Genomic DNA, 23,182 nt, shown 5'->3' on the forward strand with positions numbered 1-23,182 from the left:
AAACCTGATGGCATTTTTCTGCTAAACCTAAGCTTAAATCTCGGCCCGTGTACGAAATCCAAATCTGTCTTACCCCTGCCGACGTGGTGGTTTTTCTACATCCGGAACGTAACTCCCGTTACGCACTTCTGCATTGTTGAATGTTTTTCTATCCTTTTGTAGTCCCGTTTCCTTTCCACCTCGGCGCTACTCTTGGCTCTGATTTTTAACAAATGTAATCCGCGTTATAGGCTGTCCTGAACTGTAGCGTGGGCAGACAGATGAAATAGCAGTAAATTGTCTTAATTTTTCTTTGAAGCACTACAGTACTTTCTTTTTGTGTCCGTTTAAATCGTTGTGCCATGAAATGCATCTTATACAGCCACTCTGGATAAGCAATATATTGTACTGTAAATATAGCGATCGCTGTCATAACTTGGAGTTGAAGTGTCTGGGTGGTAACTAGTGCCTGTCTGATGTAAATTGGGAAAGAGCATAGGTCTTCATCCTAAGGTGCTGTTTCAAAAGAAATATTTCCTATTTTGATTCTGGGCAATTGTGAGATATCGTGGACAAAATGTTGCTCTGCTGCATTGAGATCCAAACGGTGAGTTTTGGGTTCTCTGTAAAGGATGTCCGTAAAACTCATCGGGTTTGGTTTTCAGTGCGGTTGTAAATACGTGAAACTGTATGTGTCTTTGTGTCTGCAGCTACAGTAAATGTGGTGATGGGGGGGGCTGAGAGGGAGGGAGAGGGTACGCACGCCCCGCCACGTGCTTTCCCCAACTGGAACCACTGCGAAGGAGCGAGTGGTGTGAATTGCAGCCTGGCGGAGGGGAATGGAAATTAACGGGATCGGCATCAGCCTCACAAGTGACTGCCTGACTCAATGCAATAAACGGCTAACAGACAGCACTATTGCTCTGTTCATCACTTTGGTTACAGATTTTTTTTGTTATGGATTTGAGTACCTGCATTACGTAATTTGTAAATTGACGCTGTAGTGGAGACCTTGCTACAACACTATTAAAAATCTTCCCTTTTTGTGAGATAGGAGGTTTGTAGAATAGCGAGATTCTTTCGTATGTTGAATCTTAATCTGTTCCTAATGGTGGGAGTGCTGAAGTCATGTATCTCACTGTGATCTGGTACTTCGGTATTTGCATAAAATGGCAGTTCTGGATATTCTTTTCGCTAACTGTAAATATAAATGTTTCATAGTAGCATAGTTGAATTTTTGAGGTACAGCCATTTGTGTGCGATTAGAAAAAACGACTTTATTTCTAAGAACTTGTAAAAAAAAAAAAAGTATTTTCAATAAAATTCCCTACCTCACCTCTCTTGTGCAGAAATTATCCCATTTTCCTATGTTGAGTTTTCCAGCTTCGTTTGTGAACACAAGGAAGATCCCTTTTCAGTTAACGGCAAAACATGCTGGTTTTCATCAAATCAATCAAATGGTGGAGTGCTTGAAAGTCTGAAGTCTAATGTGTTTCCTTTGCTTCCTTCACCCTATGGCGATCAGGTGTTTGATACCTGAAAAGCAAATTCTAGAAATTTTATGCCATCTTAGGCTGCTCCCTCACTCTGCCCTGGGGCCGAGAGCCTGCACCCTGTAATTTTATTGTATAGTGGCTGGCCAGGCTTGATTTTTTTATTTTATTTTATTTTATTTTTTTTTTGCGGTGGGGGGTGGTGGGGAGGGGGTGGGGGACAAGAGTGTCCCAGGGAGCTTTGCAAGACTGTAGGGGGGAAGGTCCCCCATCTTTGTTTTGCAGTGAAGAGGACTGAGCAAACGTGTCATTTGCTTTCTTTAACTGGGATGTCAACGCACGTTCCCATAATCAGCTCTAAAATTGAATGTCTTAAAAGAGGTGGAAGTTATGCCAAACTGAACTAGCTAATTAATTCCTCCTTTCTCTGAAATGCTTAACTCCTTACACCTTAAAAAAAATAATTAATGCCAGGAGTGTTCTCTCGCATTGCTACTGGGAATGATTCTTGGGCTTCTCCTGGGGTGGATGTAGCAAACCCAAATCAAATTTTTAACCTTAAAAGTGTTGGTACTTGGGTTCGATTCCTCTATGTTCCTGCACTCCTTATGACACCACTTTTCTTACCATGGTTCAGAGGCTGTGTTCTTTGACACCACCTGTAAAACTCACTTTCTGAAGCTGCCTCGTGGTGCGGGTCCCCATGGGAAGCAGACAGCAGGGCAGAAAAGGCGCTCTGCCCTGCGCGCTGGCAGCCCTTCCTCGGGAGAGCGCCTGTTCTTTTTTACTTGGGTGCGAGAACCGGAGTTTTGATAGGAGGGTTGTAGAAAATGGTGTCAGTTCCTGCTCAACTTTGTGAAAAAGTGCTCATTTTCAACCCAAATAATCTCAAAAGACTGGGTTTTCTCGGCTCAATGTTTGCTTCCTTGAGAAGAAAGGCTGATGCGTGTATTTTGAGATGCAAATTTTTACATCGTATTGCTGTTTGTAGTTTCAAGACCAGTGTAAAATAGCTGGGTTGGCATGCCTAAGCACCCTCCCTTCTCCTGAGATTTGAGCGATAGCTCAGAGCTTTAAATATTACTGTGTAAAAGAAATACTGGCCATCCCCTACGATGATGAAGGGACAGCGTATTTCCAGGTTCTCCAATTTAAGCTCCAAATCGTGAGGAAACTCGGCATCACAGCAAAGCGGGCATACCTACTACTTGGCAGCCTGCATGCTTTGTGACGGGCTCTTCGCTGGCTTTAGAAATGAAGACTGTACTCTTTAATAAAACCAGTAAGGCTTGCCCTGCTCAAACACTATTAATAATTAAGCAAGTCTGACCCTCCTCATTGAGTCACTTTCATTGAAAATAAAGGTTTCCAAGATGGTTTTGAAGGTTTCTCACCCTTTCCCCTTATTACATTAGCTACCTTATTACAGGTAGCTGAATTATCTGGCTTTTGATCTGAAAATCAAGATCTCATCAAGTAAGAAATAGGCAAAGTTAGACTTGTTTATGGACCGTGTCCTAGACCGGACTCAGCGAGCGACCCAAGGCACCCTAAGCCACCACACTTCGTGGGGTAGCCGCGCTGAGCACGGGGCTGGGGTGCAATCACAGCTCCCCTGGTCTCCAGCAGCATGAAGCTGAAATACCTTTGTTGCAAGTGGCTGGCCTTAAACAACCGCCTCATTCTCCAAGTCTGGTTAAACAAAAGCAACAATGTGCTTTCACATTTTGATTAAAAACTCGGGTTAAAGTTTTACAAACCTTTAAGTTAAGTTGGAGACTAATTTTAGTGTAATTAAACATTACATTTAAACTGCAAATAACTAACAACCTTAATATTGGAGAACTCAGACTTTAAGATGTTACGGTTTTTTTTAGAACTCGGACTAAAAGATGTTAGTTTTGCTTACAAGACACGTGCGTAAGGAGGGGGTTTTCTAATTCTGACTTTTTTTTAATTAACTGTATATCTTAGGGCATTCCCATTCTTCCCTGCTTATGACAGTCATCTCAGTTTCAGTTCATGCTAAATAAAACTCATATTTACTTTGCAGCTTTGCTGGAGACACGACCTTAATCTGAGAAGAATTAATATACATTGTGGAATTGTGCACATCCCACTTGAGCTGATATGCCAGGGCTCCTACCTTTATTCTGCAAGGTACTTTAACGTCAAGTTGCCATGGATTTTTGGCACGAGGACCAACTGGTATTCCTCAAAATGGGACTGTTTACTGTTTGAATGTTGAAGATTACTGTGATGTTAGGCTTTCTCTTAATGCTGGCACAATGTTCTGTCATTGCTATGTGACATTATACCTACAGAAGCTATTAATAAAGAATTTTGCTAGAAGTACTGATTTCTCTCTGCTTTTATAAAGTTTAGATCAACTCTCGGAAGTCAGGCTAATGGAATAAAACAAAGTTTGAAAGCTATTAAGTACCTAAAATGTTTAGCGCTCTGGGGAAAGTTGATTTTACACAGAACTTAGAACTTCCTTCTTTCCTTTTTTGTAAAACACTAATTTTCATGTTACCGCTGGCACTGAAGTCAGGGTCTTGAATTCTTGAGAGCTCAGCCCTTACAGGTGCAGGGCGGAGATTCACTGCACCTCTTCCCGGAGCCTAAGTGCCCACAAAGGCATAAGGGTCACTGCATTTCGATGCGGTGAAACCAATTTTTGGTTTCTATAGTGCCTCATTCCCCTGAAATTTTACATTTGAAAAATACTCGGGAAGAAGCCTTACCAGAAAGAGGACAGTCTAAATACTAATACCTGTTTGTTTTATTAATATATAACAATGTTCCAATTTTATTTATTTTTGTGCAGCTAGTAGTAGCTAGTTACAGTAACTAAAAATTATTTTTGCAGTGCAGATGGAGACTGTTACATGTCATCTAATTACATAGTGCTCACTCAAGTGTTTCTCAAAACAGGTCAAGTTTCAGAATCAAATTTGCGGTTCTATTTCAGATTAAGGATATTGACAAAGAGCAGTAGACTGTCTAGCGATTCAAACGGCATTTTACAGCCTTTGCAAACAAGAGAAAGGTAACGCCTCTATGCTTTTGCTGCCCTGTATCAGCAAACAAGGGTGAGAATTACAACACATCACCCTGAACACAGCAAATAGGCCACTCCAGGATGAAAGAGTGGGTTTGGGGGAATTGTATCCAAGGGTGGCAATGAGGCAACGGGCACAACTCGACACACAAGACCGTCTGTTGAAACGTAAAAACATGTTTACTGCGAGGGTGGTTGAACACTGGAACGTGTTGCCTGGAGAGGCTGTGGATACTCAAAGCCAACGGGGCACGGGCCTGAGCAACCTGCTTCAGTCAGCCCTGCTCTGAGCAGTGGGACCGGACCAGAGCATCTCCAGGGGCCCCTCCCAACCTCAACCATTCCGTGACCTGAAACTGTCCAAAAAATGCACTACTACATTGAGAAAAGACAGTCACGGAGTTTAGATTCATAACTCTAGCCAGACTAGGAAAGGATCTTGATGTCAGCTTGCTAAAGACGCACATGTGTACACCTGAGTATCTCTTAGCATTATCACTACAGTATCTGATAGTGATACAGTACCTCAGTAACAGAGGACTGATATATGTATGCAAAAACTAGGGTTTTGTTTTCACCGGCTAAAAATTAAAGGGCCCATCTAGCTAAATAAGAGCTTTGGTACGTTTTATGCTGATATAGTTCTATGGTTTGGGGTTCCGATGGGATCATCACAGGCACACTTAATGACTCATCTACAAGTTTGAGTAGAGCTTCCCGCAGCGCTTTCCCAGAGCTTTCGGCACCTGCAATGCTTTCTGCCAACAGCATGCGTTCCATAGGTTTTTACAGACAAACTGGCATCCCAACTTACCTTGCCTGCCACATACTGGTGGCGGTGATGGGTGGTTTTTTCTCTTAAAGTCTCTCCAGATGCAACAAAACATGGCCCTGTGTTCACAGTGAAGGAATGCCCACTCCAGTGAGCACAGACATTGAGAAAAATGTGACTTTAATCATACTGCTGTCTAATAATAGACTCCTTGTACACAATTGCTCTCTAGTCATTTCTGCTGTCACTGTTAAGTCCGGTTCCTTCTGATCTTTTTTCACAAGTAGAAATTTTTTATATGGAAAATGTATATTCATTTGGCAAGAGTTTTGAAAAATTCACTGTCTTCCTGTCACAAAGGGATGGTCCAGCAACTGCAGAGCAGAAGGGCGTTCGTGTTGATCTCTGCATTGAGGGTTTGAAAAATCAGTACATAAAATGAATATGCATGCCTGTGATGCAATTATTTGTAAAATCTAAATGCAAACAGCCTTTTTTTTCCTCATTTCTCCAGTCATTACTAATTTTATAGAGCTGGTAGAAAAGAAAGCAGGATTTATGAGAAGAAACTGTTGGAATTTATTAATTATATTTTTTTTATTACAGAAATCATTCTTTGTTCCTCTAAATTCCTTCCAAAACTTGTAATAATTCTGCTAATGTGGCTGTTTCAGGTGCACCAAAAAAGTATTTAAGGAGGTGACAATTATTTGTTTGATCCTGAGTCAATCAGGATGTTGTGATATCTCCAATCAGCGGCATTCATGTCGAGGAGCCCATTTGGAATTACAGTATTGGAATTACAATATCAGCTTGCTAAAGCCAAGGGCTTTGGGCTTTTTCAGCCCCCAATTTGGAGAAAAAAAAAAAAAACAGGGAAAGGAGTAAAGGACACGGATTTCTTAAATAATAAACTAATGGGGAAGATGGGATGAGGGAGGCATTTATATTTAGGACACGGTGAGATCATACATTAGAACATTGCCACCACAGGTGCATCCTGACTTTTGAAAAGGTAAATACTTTATTAAAAATGCTTTATATCTGTATGTTTCTTCCCACCTAGCAATTCCTTCTACCTTTTAAACAAAGTATATATGATGTCTCTATATACAGCCCACAGTTTTTCTGGTTACTGTTCTATGGTCCACAGGAACCGTAACCACACCATACCAATTCTACTCCAGGGACTAGAAACCAGGCTTCCTGCCTCTAAGACCACTGCCGTACCCACTAAATAACATGCTTCTCTCTAGCACTCTAATCTGGTCTTTAGAGATATGTAAAAGGCTGCTATTAATTCTATAAAGACTACCTGTAGTGGTCCGGAACTTAGCTCTTTAAATTAATAGTCCAATTAAACATCTAGGACAAAGCTGATACTTAAAACAAACACTACAAAAAAAATTCTTATAATGGGTGAATGCTAGTGGGTTTTTTTTTTCAGTAGAGAGAACTTTATGTTTCAAATAAGTATGTATTTCCTGGACTGGCAGTGATAACAGATTTTTCTACTGCAGAAGATATGAATTAAGTGAAAACTCTTTCATTTAGAGTATCGTCCTCAAAACAACTTGCCCGACACAGGCTGGACTATCCAAAGGGATACTGGAACAGCAAGGCACATCAACGAAATATCTCAAACATTTTGTCTAAAACTCAGTGGTGCCATGTTTCTGCATGAAAATTACAGTGAATGTAAATTATAAGGCCTACAAAAAGAGAATTTGTGAGGGGTTTTTTGTACCATCATCGAGAGTAAACCTCTTTTATGTATACTATTATTTAAAGGCTTTCCTGAAATGTCAAAAAACCTATGCATTTACAACACGGTTTTCCCGCACAGTCACATATACCACATAAGACATAACCTAAGCTCCCATCAACAATTTCTACAAAGAAACTATCTGCATTTTTCCTTCCATTTTTCAGTTAAAAATCTACATACCTGGTTAAGCATGCATGCACAAAATCCACTGCAGTGCCGGAGAACCGATCAGGTAGGGAAGGCATCAGTCCTCTGTGGGCCCCAATATAGAACATGGCTGCTATCCTATCCATGGAAGCCAGTGGCGGTTTTCCTGTTGCCATCTCAAACACAGTGCAGCCAACGCTCCAGATGTCTGATTTTCTTCCATATCCAGATTCATTTATAACTTCTGGTGCCATCCAGTATGGAGTCCCGTGCACAGACTTGAGCATCTCGCTGTGTGTGCCACTGAGGCTTACCCAAGCTAAACGCCTGGCACAGCCAAAGTCAATGAGCTTTACTATACCGTTTGGCATCAGCATAACATTATTGCCTTTGATATCTCTGTGTACCACACAATTGTCATGTAAATATGCAACCCCTTGTAGAATTTGTTTTGTATATTTACAAAGGACAATTTCTGGCAATGGACCAAAACGATTAATAATACTAGAAATTGAGCCGCCAGGAACAAACTCCATGAAAATGCTTAAAATGTTGTCTTCCAGACAAGTTCCTAAATAAGTTACAATATTGACGTGCTTCAATGTCTTCAAAAGATCAACTTCCTCATGCAACTTCTGATACTCCTTTTCTGTAGTGAGTTGATCTGACGTATCCAAAACAACCTGTTTTACAGCTATTAATTGCCCCTGGCTTGTCAGACCGCAGTATACCTACAATGAAACTAGCATTTATTACAATGAAACGTGAAATAAAACTGAATATTTACTTATTTTAAATAGTATCTTTGTGTTCGTCATATTTCATGTCTCATCGTTTAATCCAAAATATTTGTTCCTTGTTGAATAGGACAACAGTCAGTCATACGGTAAGATGTATCTCAAAGACAACCAGCGCATCTCTTGATATTTTCAGACGTTAACTTACCGTGCCATAGGCTCCCTTTCCAAGGACTTCACCTCTCGTCCACATGATAGGATCTTTGTTAGTTAAACTGCTTCCTGGTAATTTAGTTGATTCCTCAAAGTTTAGCAGGTCGCTTTCTTCATTTGATGCCAAAAAGGCTTTACTGTAACTCTGCTGGAAAGATGATGGTCAGTGTGGGGAGAAAGCAGGGAGGAAAAGAAAGGCTTCCTATTATCCTTACATTTTTTATAAGAAGTAATTTTTACCTGGCATGACTCTTTTATATATATATATATATATATATATATATATATATATATATATATATATATATATTTATTGCCCAGCTCATCAATACAATTGCTATACTAAGTAAGACTACATAAATATTTTCAAGTATACATCACAGTAGTGCATAACCAAAAGATTATAGCATGCCATCTTTTTCCATTGACAGGAAGACAGACAGAAGGAACACTTAAAATAGCAGGATATACATGTGCATAATATACTTCTTTTTCTGTCAGGTAGGTACAGTTTGCTAAGCTGAAGGGTGAATATGACTATTGCCTTGCTCTAGGTAACATATGTGACCCAAGTCTGATGAAAACAATTTGGACGTGACTTCACAGGAAGAAGAGACTTCTTCAGAAAGATGGGAATAATTACTCCATCTAGTCATGGATCTCCCTAGGAGAAGTGAGAATGGAGGTATAATTGGCACCTGTGTCTGCAGAAGCATAAGGAAGTGTATCAACATGTAGTGCAAGAAATTCCCTTATAAATTTGGAATTTAAATAGACAAAAAGGTAACAGGGCCAAGGAGAAGCAGTAGTGGTAGATAAGCACCTTAGTAGGTGTAGGTTCTTAACCGAGTTGGGGGGCAGAATCTAAGCCTTCTGAGCTTGAAGTTGCGATTAAACATTAATTAAACAGCCTTAAGTCTATCTGATAAGCCAATACTTGTAGCTCATACCTAGAAAAGTTTCTGGTTGCTCTCAAAGATTCCAGAAAATTGCCCGTTTGGCTTTACAAGAACCATTTGTAGTGTCTTTTCATATTCCTTAGGTGTCAAGATCTGAAGAGCTTTTGCCTTGCCCCAGCACCTTTTTATACATGCTCTTCAGTTAAAATAGCTTCTCCTTTTTATTCACTACAATTTCCCAGTTTATCTTGACCCATCATATAAGACTTGATAGCTATTCCTGTCATGCCTTAGTAAGATCTGGCTTGTGTCCTGACCTGCAGCCTCTAACATGGGTATCCTCAACTGAGCACTGGAAGGATCAGAAAAGAGACTCGATCATTAATGAGCACATATTTTCTATCTTTCATCCAAACTTGTGTTGAAGCATCACTCAAACGAGCTAGCAAGTTACAAGAAATTACTTTTACCTTCTCTAGAGCACTATTTGCTATTGCTCCATCTCCATTCATCCTATTTTCTTCTTCTTTAGTATGTGTATTTTGCATTTTAGAACCTGTATTTTTTGTTCTTGAAGTGTTGATGTCTTTTTCTTCAAACATTAGCAATTCTTCGGCCAGACAACAAAGCAACTCATCAGTCACATCCTTATTATCTGCCCAGGACAAAATGTTTTGATTTGTCTGGAGGCTGGGGCTTGTAACATTTTTTGTCTGAATCACTGAAGGCTGAGTCAATTCATTTGCCAAACCACTGTTTTGAGGTGTGTATGGCCAACTGTGATTTAATTTTTTTGTAGGAGACTGACACTCCAGTCTGTCTGAAAAGGGCAATGCTTCACATTTATTTACAGACTTGAAGGAGGCCTGGTCTGATTCCAGGCCTTTGTTGCTATCCATACCCACCCTGCACTGGGGTACACAAATGTTCTGGTCTGTTGTTAGTAGACTGCTACTTAGAGCAACACATTCTGTGTAGTCTTTATCACTGAACTGAAGAAGATTCTGGCTACCGGTAGCAGCTCTCTGATGGTTGGATATATCCTGACTGTCTAAAGACTGCTCCGAAGAAACTTCTTTAATAGTTGATAAGTTTGAATTTGAAAAAAATTTATTTTGCTTAGTTGATTGTGAAAGCTCTTCTAAAAATGTAAGCTGATGACCTGTGTCTTCATGAAACAACGGCATGCTCCTTGAAGTGTTTATCTGACAATCTGAATCAGCAGTTATTACATTATCTTGCTCTGTGTTGCTGTCACCCAACTCGGTACTTCTGTCCTTTGGAATTAAAGCTTTCTGCTTTTGTTTGGTGCCAGGTATGGTCTTTTTTGGCTTAGAATATGTTCTCTTTTGAGTATTTCTTACTCGGCTGCTCTCTCTCCCTTTACTGCAGGTAGATCTGCAGGTGCTAGCAGTGCATCTCCCAGATGGAGCAGAACAAACATCTCTATAAAAACTGTTCTCACGTTGGTCAAGCTCACGCATGTGGGAATAGACAGCAGTTCCAAACATTTCATAAATACCTGGGCCTTCGTCATTTGAATTTATTTTCTTGAACATGTCACTGTATTTCAGATCTACAAAATCTGAAGCAGACTGTGCATGTGGTAGAGAACGTGGAGTAACAGGTTTCTTTAAGATAACTGAATTTTTGCAACTGCAGGAGAAATTTTGCTTTTTAAGTTTCTTAACACTCTGAACAAAATGGTTTTTGTCTGCTGGAGGGGTCTTTTTTTGACACTTCAGGGAAATCTCAGATTCCACTTGTGGCACTTCCAAAGACGGAAAAATCTGACTCTTGGCATTACATTTTGTGGAAATCTCATCAGAAACAATTAAGTCCTCAGATACCTTTATCTTGCTACTCATTTTAGATTTTGATGAATATTTATTTCTCTTCATCTTTATTTTACTTTTGTCTTTTTCTTTGCGAGCAAGAATGTTGAAGCTCTGAGTAACATGAGGATGCAGGCTACGGATGACACTCTTTTTTGTGGCAGGTTGTTTAGCAATGTGTGGTTCCGTAGCTGGTTCTTGTTCAGAGACTGTAACATGAACAACAGGTACAACCTCACTTCGGTCTTTTGAAGTTGCTTCTGACATTCCTGCTTTTTCCATTTCAGATTCAGAGAGGCAAACATTAGTTTCTGTCTGTTTTCCAGAAGGATCTTGCACATCTACTCTGGGAATTACTGTGGCTACAGAATTATCTTCTAAGGCATGGTAGGGCTCTATCACTTCATTTTTACAGGAAGAATCTAACTCATGATTGTTAAACACAAAGTTCACACTCTCAGCATCTTCATGTGCTCTATAATCCAGTATCACCTCTGTAGCATTTCCTTCTTCTAGACCAGTTCTACAGGAATTCTCTGCTCTTTTTTCCTTATTGCCAGCTCTCAAGGCATCTCTGTTGCTTGACACTGTAAATGGTGTAAATATTCCACAGTTTATCAGAGCATTACTGGAGCTGAAGTAGGGATGACTATCATCATAGAAACCGGCTTGGGTTGTGAGATCTATGTTCTTACAAGCCACTGAACACTGGTACTTGATCTGGTCATTCTTTTCAGTATTGGTAGCTCCATCAGCTTCCCTCCATTTTAAATTGTTTTGAATTTCTTCTTTCTTGTTGCTAGGGTACTTATAATAGTTACTCATGCTGAAGTAGTACAGGTCTTTCACTGGAGTGAACTTATCAGAAATAGTAGCCACAATCAGGTCTGATGACTTTTCAGTGTGCCTTTTTAATAAATTGTCTGACTGATACTGATAAAATTTGGTAACTGCTTTTATAGGCTGAGGAATAGAGTTCATAATATCCAAAATATTTCTGATGTTGGTGCTTTCATTGTCAGTATTATCCTCTAGAGGAGCAAGACAAATTGTTCTTACAGGCTGAAATGTCACTGGTGGCAAATGAAACTGTAATTTCCATAAAAACCATTAATAATGTGCTACACAACAGATAGAGATAAAATCTAATCACTAAGAACCAAGTAGACTAAGGAAAGAAAATCAGAAAAGGATTATTCTTTTATATATTCCCATATATAACCTAATATGAAGTGTAATTAACGGTTGGACTTGATGATCTTAAAGGTCTTTTCCAACCTAAACGATTCTATGATTCTACGTAATACCAAAACCCTGAAAAAATACATGAATTTTCTCACATCCATACATGAATTTTCTCACACCCAGAATTATTTCTAAGTATTTCATAGCACAGAAAGTGGGATCCTTTGTTATAAGGCACAAGTCATTCTCCATGATTTAAAAGTAATAAGCTTTGTCCACATATACAAAACATCTTGTCAGGTATTAGCTACGTTTTTCTTCTTGCTGTGCACTTTCACTGAATGAGAGCACCACTCTTACGCTGATATTTAAAGTCTTTTTATGCAATCCTCCAAAGTGTGCTGACACCAGTAATTATATTCCTAGGGGAACTAGATCTCATGTAAGCAATTTTTAAAAAGCAAAAGCTAGACTATTATAAAAGAATGCTATTTCATCCATGGAGAAAACAATTCTTACAAATTATTTATAGGTTTTAAAAGACATTATTATAAATCTAAACGTATAGACCTTCCATGTATTTAGTGTAGTCTTATAAAATTCCGTAAACCGTGTCATATGGGCCACAGATTTAGCTCACAGAGTTTTAAGTACATTGGAAGATAGCATAGTCTGCACTTCACTTTCAGTGAAGTTAAACGGGTAGCTACCCAAAGGCCATTTTTATATGGCAGCCGACACAGAAATCTGTTGTATGGGGGATGTATTTTATTATTCCTCCCTTCTTCCTTCTCTTCTTATCCCATTAGTTGAAAGGTACCCTATATCTTCGAAAGAGAACAGATCTGAGAATTTCAGTACTTTTTGTTGTGATTATTCAGATGAATAGTGAGAATAATTTTCTGAAAATAATATTTCTAGTCTTTATTTTATAGGAAATGGAGAAAAAATAAGCTTGAATATACTGTATATTTTTATGCAAATGAATGCAATAGAAATAATCACACAGTCATATGCTCTGAGTACTCATTTGCATGTCTATATTCAACATCAGTTTGCAATCTGCAGGAAATTTTTGTTTGCATTCCAAGGGCAAACTGAGGTTTGAATGTGCCAGGAAAAGCAACGTGTGCTGTTTTGAAATTTACAGTTCTGAAGGCTTTGTCCAGTCTTCATGGCTTTAATATGAATGCTCAGTTTATCCCAAATGATATGCCCCTAGAAATCATCAGAGCCTAAGACGTGAAATAAAGCCGTACTAAATCACTTTATTTAGTATAAATTGAGGTCACCTAAATTATTTTTCTTAAACATTTCCCTCCATTTGAAATATTTTTTCCATAGCCCTTTTTATGATCTTCTGTCAGAACTCTTGCTATTACTTCTATACTTTTCTTTCCTTTTTTTCCTGTGAACACTGTTGCACTCTGTAGAGGGTTCACTAAAGTATACAGCTAACTCAATGAGTCAAGTCTTTTGTACAAAGGGCTATTGATTAATATCCACAAAGACCAAATTCTCTTTTTTCTAAATACAGTATATTTGATCTTTTGTAACTTTTAAGGCTCACGTAGTGTGCAGCACTGATACATGTAAAATTGCTAGCTTGTTTGTAAGTACAAAAGTTTTGCCAGGAATCCTATTTACACTTATCACAAAATTTCATCTCAAATATGTTTAATCCTAAGACCTTGTTTTTTGTCAGCTAACACAATAAATTTCAGCAATCATCTAATATCAAGACTGTTCTTCAATTCGGCTTCAATTTTAATTACCACTCAATAGAAGAAAATGGTTTGGTTTTTTGAATTTGGCAAAACTAGACATCTAACATGTTTAACATATAGGACGTGCATACTTTAAATTAACTTACATATTTCTATTTTAAAGTTTTATATCTTTTTGAACTTCCGACCCTTTACCCCCAAAATCCCTGATGTAACACCTTACTGACAAATTGTTGATATACATCTGAAGATTTGCTGACACAGACACATGAATACATATAATAAAAAAAAAGTAAAAATACTTCATGTTCATCCAAAAAAATGAAGATTAAGCAGAGCAAACTATGTACACTTTTTCTGTATTGCTATTTTTAAAGTTTTGAAAGCATATACTACTTTTACCGGTGTTCAGTTTTATACATAATACCACCTTACCTCAGATCTCTTGTTCTTGGTTTTTCGCATTGTTATATTTAACCCTTAAAAACCAAAACAAATGAAATGTTAATTTGGTATTCTTAAACAGACCACAATTTTCATTTATACATTCATTTCAAACTGCAGTGTTCTGCGGACAAAGAATCTGTCTGATGTGTGCTTGCAGGACTATGCTATAAATCTGCTATGCAGGAAAAAGTTGTTAAGTTGAAACTTAATTGTGATACTGAACTTTACAATTCCATTTTCTATAGAAAAGTATAAAATATGATAATTTTAAAATACTTTGATTCTAATAATTTAAGCAAATATTTCTCCTCAATTTCAGATGTTTGCTAACTTCAATATGTGGCTAATTAATATTGCCAGTACGAGGAAAAAAGTGAAAGAGATGCCATCATGGCCCCACTCCTGCTACAGAGAATCACACTTTACATTGTGGGCTCAGTTTCATTATACAGAGTAACCGGAATGGTGAAGTCTGTCATTGCTTCACTTTATTTCCTTCATTCTGCAAATACACACACACATATAATTAAAGAAAAGGGTCAACATGGCTGAAGTCTACTTTATGTGAAGAAGACAAACAGACATAAAGACAACTTAAAGTTTAAAGAAAAAGGACTTCTAAGGCTTTGCCATCTAATTTAATAGGAATATAGAACTTTATTTAAAAATTGTGACTTTTAAATTGAACTTACTTTGTTGTATTTGTGCTTTTATTATCTGACAAGCATCTAAATCCATAAATGATTTTGAAATGCTGGATTCTGGGTGCGAAGCCCATAGCAGAAAGCTGAAGTCAAAGCCACGCCCTCCATTCTCTTTCTTCAGGAAGAAAGGTAAAGAAGTGTGACGTCTCATCTGTAATGCTAACTGATTTTTACTTGGAAAACATACCGCTTGTTGATCTGGCCATGGTCTGGGTGTTGGTGCTATTTGGCTAAAAGGCAAAAACAAAAAAACAAAATACAGTGTGAAAATAAGTGGAAGGAGCCTACTCAGTTCAAATAATCACATGACTGGAGAATAATGTGAACAAGAAGTCTGTAAGATCCAAGAATGCCAAAGTATGTTTTCGTTCTTGATCCACCTGGGAAGTTGTGGCCCTCCCTGGCAGCATCTGACTACAATGCCAGACACTGAGTACAAGCAAGAATGAATGACAAACAATGTAAACCAAGCAACAATAGGAATGGAAAAACATATTGCCCACCTTCCCTTTCTTGACAAAAACTGTTTGCTTCCAGTATGTATTTTTTATGAATCATCAGGAAAGGGTGTCAGAAGAATTCTAAAGACCAGATGTGCCTTTGTTATTTATCAAATATGCTACGGCCTGCCTGAAAGAATAGAGGCTGTGTGGACAAGCCTCAGATTTCTGCCACCTGGTTTCTGAAGAATGGAAAATCCAACTATGGAAAAAGATAAATAGTGTGACTGAAAAGAGGTACAAAAATATAATCTAAATTAATCTTAAAGCTGTATGCAAGATAATTGTCTCTTTTTAAGTCAAATGCTGATGTAAAACTATATGCTGTATGTTTTTTCATACTGTACCAAATAATGTGTTCATCTAGTGCAATATCCTGCCTCCAGCAATGGCCAATAATTGATGCTGAGAAGATGGAAACACTACACAACATATATATAGCTGAATATAACAATCTGGCGCTAAGGAAATCTTTTCTTACTCATAGACTACTACCTACTTTGTCTCCATTTCTGCATACCCAACTGCAAATTAAATATTAATACTACTTACCTGTTTCTTCCTAGACCTTTGTACGACTGATGCATTTCTTTCGTGATCTTATCTGCATTCTGAAGAGCAACAACACTTCCACAACCTGCAACAATACATTAGGATTTGCATAAAAGCAGTATAATTCACTGACCAGTAATACAAAGCAGAGTTATTTTTGGCCATTAAAATATTATTATAAAGAAATACAGGAAGTAACTATCAGGAAAAAAAAAAAAAAAGAGCACGTTTCGTTTGACTAAGATACCTATACATACTTTCTGTTATAATTTTTGGAAATGTGAATGCATAAATCTGAATTATTTTTAGTTATTTAGGTAATTATATTAATTCAACGTACTATAAAAGCAAAGAACATCTTAAAAAATTCCAATTACAGCTCCTATTTCAGTAGAACAGAAATATAAGAAAAATATCAATAGAAACCCTACAAAAGTAGAGCATTTAAAAATAGGAAAGCTATTAATAATAAAACAAATTTCAGGGCTTTTCAAAGGTGGAAAATAACTCTGAGTTTGATTTCAACTTTTTTTGTGCTTGCTTTTGGACAAGTGGCCAGATTTCAAGTTAACTTTGTCCTTTTTCTTCTTCAGATCCCACATTACACTTTATATGTATAAACTTTGGTTAGACTACCTTCTTTGCTTCTCCTCTTCTTTTGTTGTTCATCAGACATACTGTCCTTAGATGTTTTAAGGTCTTGAAACCTGAAAAAATGTTTCATTAATTGATTTCCATTTCACATGTACAAATCAGTACTTTATGTTTCATTATCTCAGAGCCACAAGTAAGACAAAAGCAACTTTTTAAAAGTACTTGAAATTATTAAAAATATTATAATTTAACTTAACATCCAATGCCCTGTCCTGCGAATACACAGAACCAAACAGTCCAGACACAGTTTTTGTTGCTAAAAATTCAACATATGCATAACACACAGCTGTAAGTATTATTTTGCTGATATCATCCTCACTGTTGGACCAGAAAGTCAACACTTCACATCTGGGAGATAATTGCATTTTTAACATATTACTGAGAAACCAAATCTGAATTAAACGTTTATCTTTGTCTACTTGATCAAAACAGTCTCTCAGCAAAAGAGGTTCAATGTCCAAAAATTTCTGAGCACAGAATAGCCTGTACACTGCAGCCTCAACAAATCTTTTTGATAGCTTATTCCAAAGAAACATGAAGTCAACTAGAATCTTTCTACAAATTTCAGAGAAATATGTGTGAGATTGAGTAACTGTATGAGGTTCAACAAGGCTCAGTGCCAGGTCCTGCACTTGGGTCCCAACAACCCCATGCAATGCTACAGGCTTGGGGAGGAGTGGCTGGAGAGCTGCCTGGGGGAAAAGGACCTGGGGGTGTTGGTTGACAGCTGCCTGAACATGAGTCAGCAGTGTGCCCAGGTGGCCAAGAGGGCCAATGGCATCCTGGCTTGTGTCAGGAATAGTGTGGCCAGCAGGACCAGGGAGTTGACAGTGCCCCTGTACTGGGCACTGGTGAGGCCGCACCTCGAGTCCTGTGTTCAGTGTTGGGCCCCTCACTACAAGAAGGACATGGAGGTGCTGGAGCATGGCCAGAGGAGGGCAACGAAGCCGGTGAAGGGTCTGGAGCACAAGTCTTATGAGGAGCGGCTGAGGGAGCTGGGGTTGTTTAGCTTGGAGAAGAGGAGGCTGAGGGGAGACCTTATCGCTCTCTACAACTACCTGAAAGGAGGCTGGAGCCAGGTGGGGGTCAGTCTCTTCTCCCTAGTTAACGAGTGATAGGACGAGAGGAAGCAGCCTCAAGCTGCGCCAAGGGAAGTTTAGGTTGGATATTAGGAAAAACTTCACTGAAAGGGCAGTGAGGCACTGGCACAGGCTGCTCAGGGAAGTGGTTGAGTCTCCATCCCAGGAGGTATTTAAAAGATGGGTAGATGTGGTGCTTGAGGACATGGTTTAGTGTTGGACTTGGCAGTGCTAGGTTAACGGTTGGACTCGATGATCTTAAGGGTCTTTTCCGACCTTAACAATTCTACGATTCTATGTAATTTACTATGTAAATAATTTTTAAGTGTCTTTAGGAGTAATTATCCCATAATACAAACAGTCTAGTTTTAAACACATGTTCAAAACTTAGCTGGGCATTTTTCTTTACAGAGCCAGTGCATCCAGACTGATTTGACTGAAAACATTAAGAAAAATCTCACTGATATCAACAAGGTATAAATTTCACTCTTATCTAAGAACTATTATAAATTCATAAATACATGAACGGCAACGTATTATCTCTGAGTATTTACGAATGGTTTTTTACGTAAAAATTGTACACATTATACAAAATAACTAGCCATTATATTATTGCCTTTTTTGTTGCCACTGAATTTCTGTGACCTGTGCCAGGCACCTGACTGAATTTGATATAACCAAGAGTCATTAGCTGAGACAGAGTTAGCCTATTAATGTATTAGAAGTAAACATTTGTTTCTCACTTAAAACTATCGCATTGTCAAAAGCAGTATCTCAACCATCAGTGTACCTTTCTGCGAGCATCTTTGTACCTCTGTATGTTTAGAGAAATTGATTACTCAAATTGTACTACATTTATAAAACCAAAACACCTTAAAGCTTACATTAAATTGGTATCACAAACATTTGATATTTTAACTCCTGGTTGTTGAGAGACGTAACAGTAGCTCAAGGAAATGGATAAGAGAGCTATCCGTGTACCCTCTGTAGTCTGGCACTGTAGACTGCTGGCCTTCTATGAGGATATACGAGCTCTCTACACCTATTTGAGAGGCTTAAAAGAGATTTCCATCAGGATTCCCAAATAATGCTTTGATATCTTTAGAGATCAGTTTTCTAACCTTGAATCATTCCATATAGAGATTAATTAATCCATAAATAATCACTTGCATATTCAAAGTTACGCTTTTACAGTATTTCTAAATTCAGGCAGAAACAGAAGTAAGAATAATGTTCACTTTGAGTATTCGTGCCTTGTATTTTCAGTTTAACATAATAGGATTTTCAAGGAGATCTACAAGCCAACAACAGCAAAGTCAAACAAAAAGCATTTGAAAAAGCTGCTCTCAGGAAATTAAAACAGCAAGTATCTTCTCTTTTTGTACATTTATTTTCTATACCTTATGTTAACAATTGTATGCAGAACTAACGGTAGACAGCTAGCTGCTTGTCCAAACTGACAGCAAAGTCATAGTCTACAAGGCAGGTTGTATGAAAGTAGTTTAGTTGCAGTGAAATTTAATATTACAGTTCTCGCAGAAGAGAACATGCTTGGGGAAACTCAGACATCCGGTAGCCCCATGACTGACTTCAGTGGGACTGCGATTTCACAACAGTTCAGATCTTAAAGCACACACCTGTGAAGCAGAATACGTAGATTCTTTTCTCACACCTAGCACGGGTGCTTGCATCACCTTACAAAGCTATCTAAGCTCTATAAATCTTTTTTAACATAGAAAGAAAACATGCTAATTATCTGAACGTGTAAAGTTTTTCAAGATATTAATTCAGTGGGGCATGTTAATTTTTGAGATTGTTTTCAGAAATAAAACACAGTATGTATTTTGAACTAATTATACTGTTCATTTAAAACTTTCTATCTACTGTACCTGTATTCCTAACTGTAGCTGTTAGAAACATCTAAAGCTGTTAGAAACATCTAAACGGTGTTTCTTTCTGAAGAAAATGGTATGTTTTGGTAAAAAAATTAAAGCTGAAAAACACGGAAAAGATTGAAATAGATTAACCCCCTCCCCACAATTTTAATTGGAAATGCCACCATTGTGATTTTAAGTTTTAATGTTGTTTCATATGGCTATGACCCCCTATGCTGTATCATCTCGAAGGCATTACTGAAGTCCCTGGACACAAGCTGTTCCCAAACATTGTTTCTCCCAGACAAAAATGCTTTTATTAGGCTTTACCCTTAATTAGAAGACTGTAATGAACCCTTCCCACAACTAATCAGCAATAGCTGCAGAAAAGGAGCTAGCTGTCACGCTCCTGGTTAATACAGCTATGTGTGGGCAATATTGATCCTGTTCACAGTTAACACTATGCCTGAATATGGTGAGTAAGCATACTGCAAGCTGTTTCACAATTACGAAAACAGCAACCCTCTTTTCTAAGATTAAACTCGAAGATTAACAATACCATAAGATGACAGCAGCATAAACAACACAGAACAATCACAAATTGCAGACTCTTAAAGCATGAGAGGGTGAAGTCAAAGGATTTGAAGATTTGAAATTCCAGACAGCTAATTCTTAAAATAAAATTAATCTCAATGAATAGTTTTGATGGATTCGTGGCTCTTTCTGAAAAACACAGTGAACTGTTTCTCAAGTTACAAGAACATATAATGTAATTAAAGACAGTGAATTGAAATGAATAAGAGAAAATACAATCATGAATATTAGTTAATATCTGTATTAAAATGTTTCCCAATATCTTTATTATTTAATAAAGAACTTATAGTTTAAAAAACCCCATAAAATACATAAGATATCGTACATAAAATAAATAAGATATTGTCAGATATCTTATGTGTATGAATGTACATGAATAAATATGAATACACATTTAAACATATATGAATAACAGTGTCAAATTCTTCCCTTGGGTAACTCCGGGTGCTAGAGAGGAATACTATAAAGTCCATAATGGAAAATTATGTAATAATATGCCTATAAGGATTTTTTTTCCTACTGGCTAATCAAGAAGTATGTAATATGACAATTTACATCTTTTACATATGTATGTTCCTGCTAATATTACTGAATGGGGTCTAACTTTTTACACAGCATAAATATCTTACTGCTTTCTGGATTATGTGAAATGTTCTGTTGTACTGACGTAATCAATATACTGTGGCAGTGGGTTCTCCTATTTAACCGTGTAGGAAATACATATTATGTCCATTTAAAACAATTATCTTTCACAAAAATGTTTCCATTTTCTTGCATTTGCATCTTCAATTTAATTTGTCGCAACAGATTCTCCCCTCGCACAAGTATATTGCATAACCACCATATACATGCTACCAGATTAAGCTGGTTTAGAATTTAATTTGTGTGGCAGGCTAAAAGAAAGGTATGGTTTTTAGAAAATTACATTTATTATATCCATAGATAGGTAGAACTCCGAAACACAGAGCACCTAGTGGCTCTTATGATGCTAATTTCTTTATAATATTTTATTTTCTCTCTGCTCTTTTCCTCACATGCATATTTTTACTTCATTGCTTGTCCTTACATTACTCAACTGAATAAAATGCTCTGTTTTATACATCTTCCACACCTAGTAGTACATAACATTTTCAACATTCATTATAAATTTTACTACAAGTTATTCCTAAGAGCAATCTTGGGTACTACCCTTGGCAATGTTTTTTTCTTTTTTTTTGGGGGGGGGGGGTCCCTCATAAATTCCTATTCTTAATTTATTCATAGATACCTATTTTTTCCTTTGCAGCTGAGCTCAAGGGCTCTCAGTAGTACTACTAATATATGGGGAAAAAACACCTAATGTCAAAGTACTACCAATGGTAAGATGTGTGCAACAGATGGAAGGTAACAATCAGTGTAGCTGTTTGTCTGTAAGGAATTGTTCCTTTTCAAAGTCACTGCAGAGGTCAGTGGAAATGAAGGGCCTATGTGGCTTTTGTTGGATTCAGTAGCATTTTGCCATGCAATACTGCTCGTCAGGAAAAGAATTAGGCTTTTGTTACTGATTCTGTCAGCAAAAATATAATTACTTGGAAGCATGCAGCAGCCTTCCCAAGAGACTCATGCACTTATCCTAGATTAAATTATTTTTTATAACAATTTTATATAACACTTTTTATCTGAGAAATGTGCTTTATTTTACAACTATGTAACAGCCAGACATCAGACAATACTGTCATTCTTAGTTTACAGAAGAGGAAACAGATAGAGAAAAACTGAATGACCTATAGCTGATGACCAAGGTCATCCAATGAACTGTGCAAAAGTACCTGTAGAAGTCAGCACTCTTGATTTCTCATTCTTATGCCAAACATCAGATAATCCATTAAAATATTTACCCAATTATATTAGTCTGTTAAGAGTCATATTAGATGGTGAAATTATCCAAACTTTGCATTTTTTTTGGATACACAAAAAAACCCTTCAAAATAATAACTGAAGAGGTTCTATAAAAAGGCATAAACAACATCTTACCTGGTGCTTCAGTAGCGAAGTGTGAAAGAGGCAAGGCAACCCAAAGTGAAGTTACAGACCATTTTTGGCTCACAGGTGTCTTCCTTTGCTGGACAGCAAGGAATTCAAGCAGTAATTACATATACTTTGATTTTATTTTCGGTGTGTTTTTCTGACTGCGGAGCACGTAGTACTCACTACCGAGGCCAGCTCTCCTGCAGGCAGCTCGGGCTACACGAGGCTGCTGAGTTTACACGATGTTGTCCAGGCAACTCAACCTCCTGGGGGCATTTTGTTCGGAGGAGTTGAATTCAAAGAAGAGCAGTGACCTATGAAGGCAAACACGGTTCAACTAAATGGTAGCACTTTAAGCTCTACTCAGAAGATAGGCCTTCCAGCATGCAAAGCAAAGCATATTTCTCTCTTCTGTTTACCTCCATTTATGCTTTTAATACTTTATCTATTTCTATTTTAACTTTGCAGTCAGTCCCTTCACCTGAACACTTCTCATTCCTGATGAACAGTTCTCCATCTCCCTTCAGGCAGCCTTAAACAGCAGACTTCAAGGATTCTTTTTTTTTTAAAATAGCAGACTGGGCTACAGCAGAAGAAAGGACAAGAGGTACAGCCGGGCTCAGGCTAAGCGGAAAGGGTTTTGAAGGGAACTGGTTTGCTGGATGCCAGGACTGGGATGCTGTACCCCGGGACATGACGGCAGGGTGGCACAAGTGAGAGGGGGGACGCGCAGCCTGCTTTGCTTTAGGCTGGACGGGGAAAACCAGGCCTGGGGGACACCTCAGCTGCTGGCTGACTGAAAAGGGGCATATTACTCATACGTTTGCAGGTACCTGCCACAACCAGTCTAATGGTGACAAGCTGCGGCGCCAGTAACGCCCCGGTACCCGAGCACACGGCGACCCAGCCGGTCAGACACTTCGTTTACCCTCTCGGGCTGTCCCTGACAGAA

The 23,182-nt window shown here is 38.1% G+C and overlaps 1 protein-coding gene across 1 annotated transcript; it reads right to left on the reverse strand.

Annotated features, from left to right (window-relative positions):
* Positions 1-5,603: 5,603 nt before the first annotated feature.
* Positions 5,604-16,698, reverse strand: MAP3K19 (mitogen-activated protein kinase kinase kinase 19). Its single transcript, XM_087733200.1, has 8 exons — positions 16,659-16,698; positions 16,023-16,107; positions 14,959-15,200; positions 14,255-14,298; positions 9,543-11,996; positions 8,169-8,321; positions 7,257-7,954; positions 5,604-5,713 (listed from the first exon to the last, which is right to left on the reverse strand). The coding sequence occupies exons 1-8, from the start codon at positions 16,696-16,698 to the stop codon at positions 5,647-5,649; spliced, it is 3,783 nt and encodes a 1,260-aa protein (XP_087589326.1). The 3' UTR covers positions 5,604-5,646.
* Positions 16,699-23,182: the final 6,484 nt, after the last annotated feature.

This window comes from Nipponia nippon, unplaced genomic scaffold, assembly GCF_047370975.1.
Source record: "Nipponia nippon isolate SJK-2023a ecotype South Korea unplaced genomic scaffold, ASM4737097v1 scaffold_5, whole genome shotgun sequence".
Lineage (NCBI taxonomy): Eukaryota > Metazoa > Chordata > Aves > Pelecaniformes > Threskiornithidae > Nipponia > Nipponia nippon.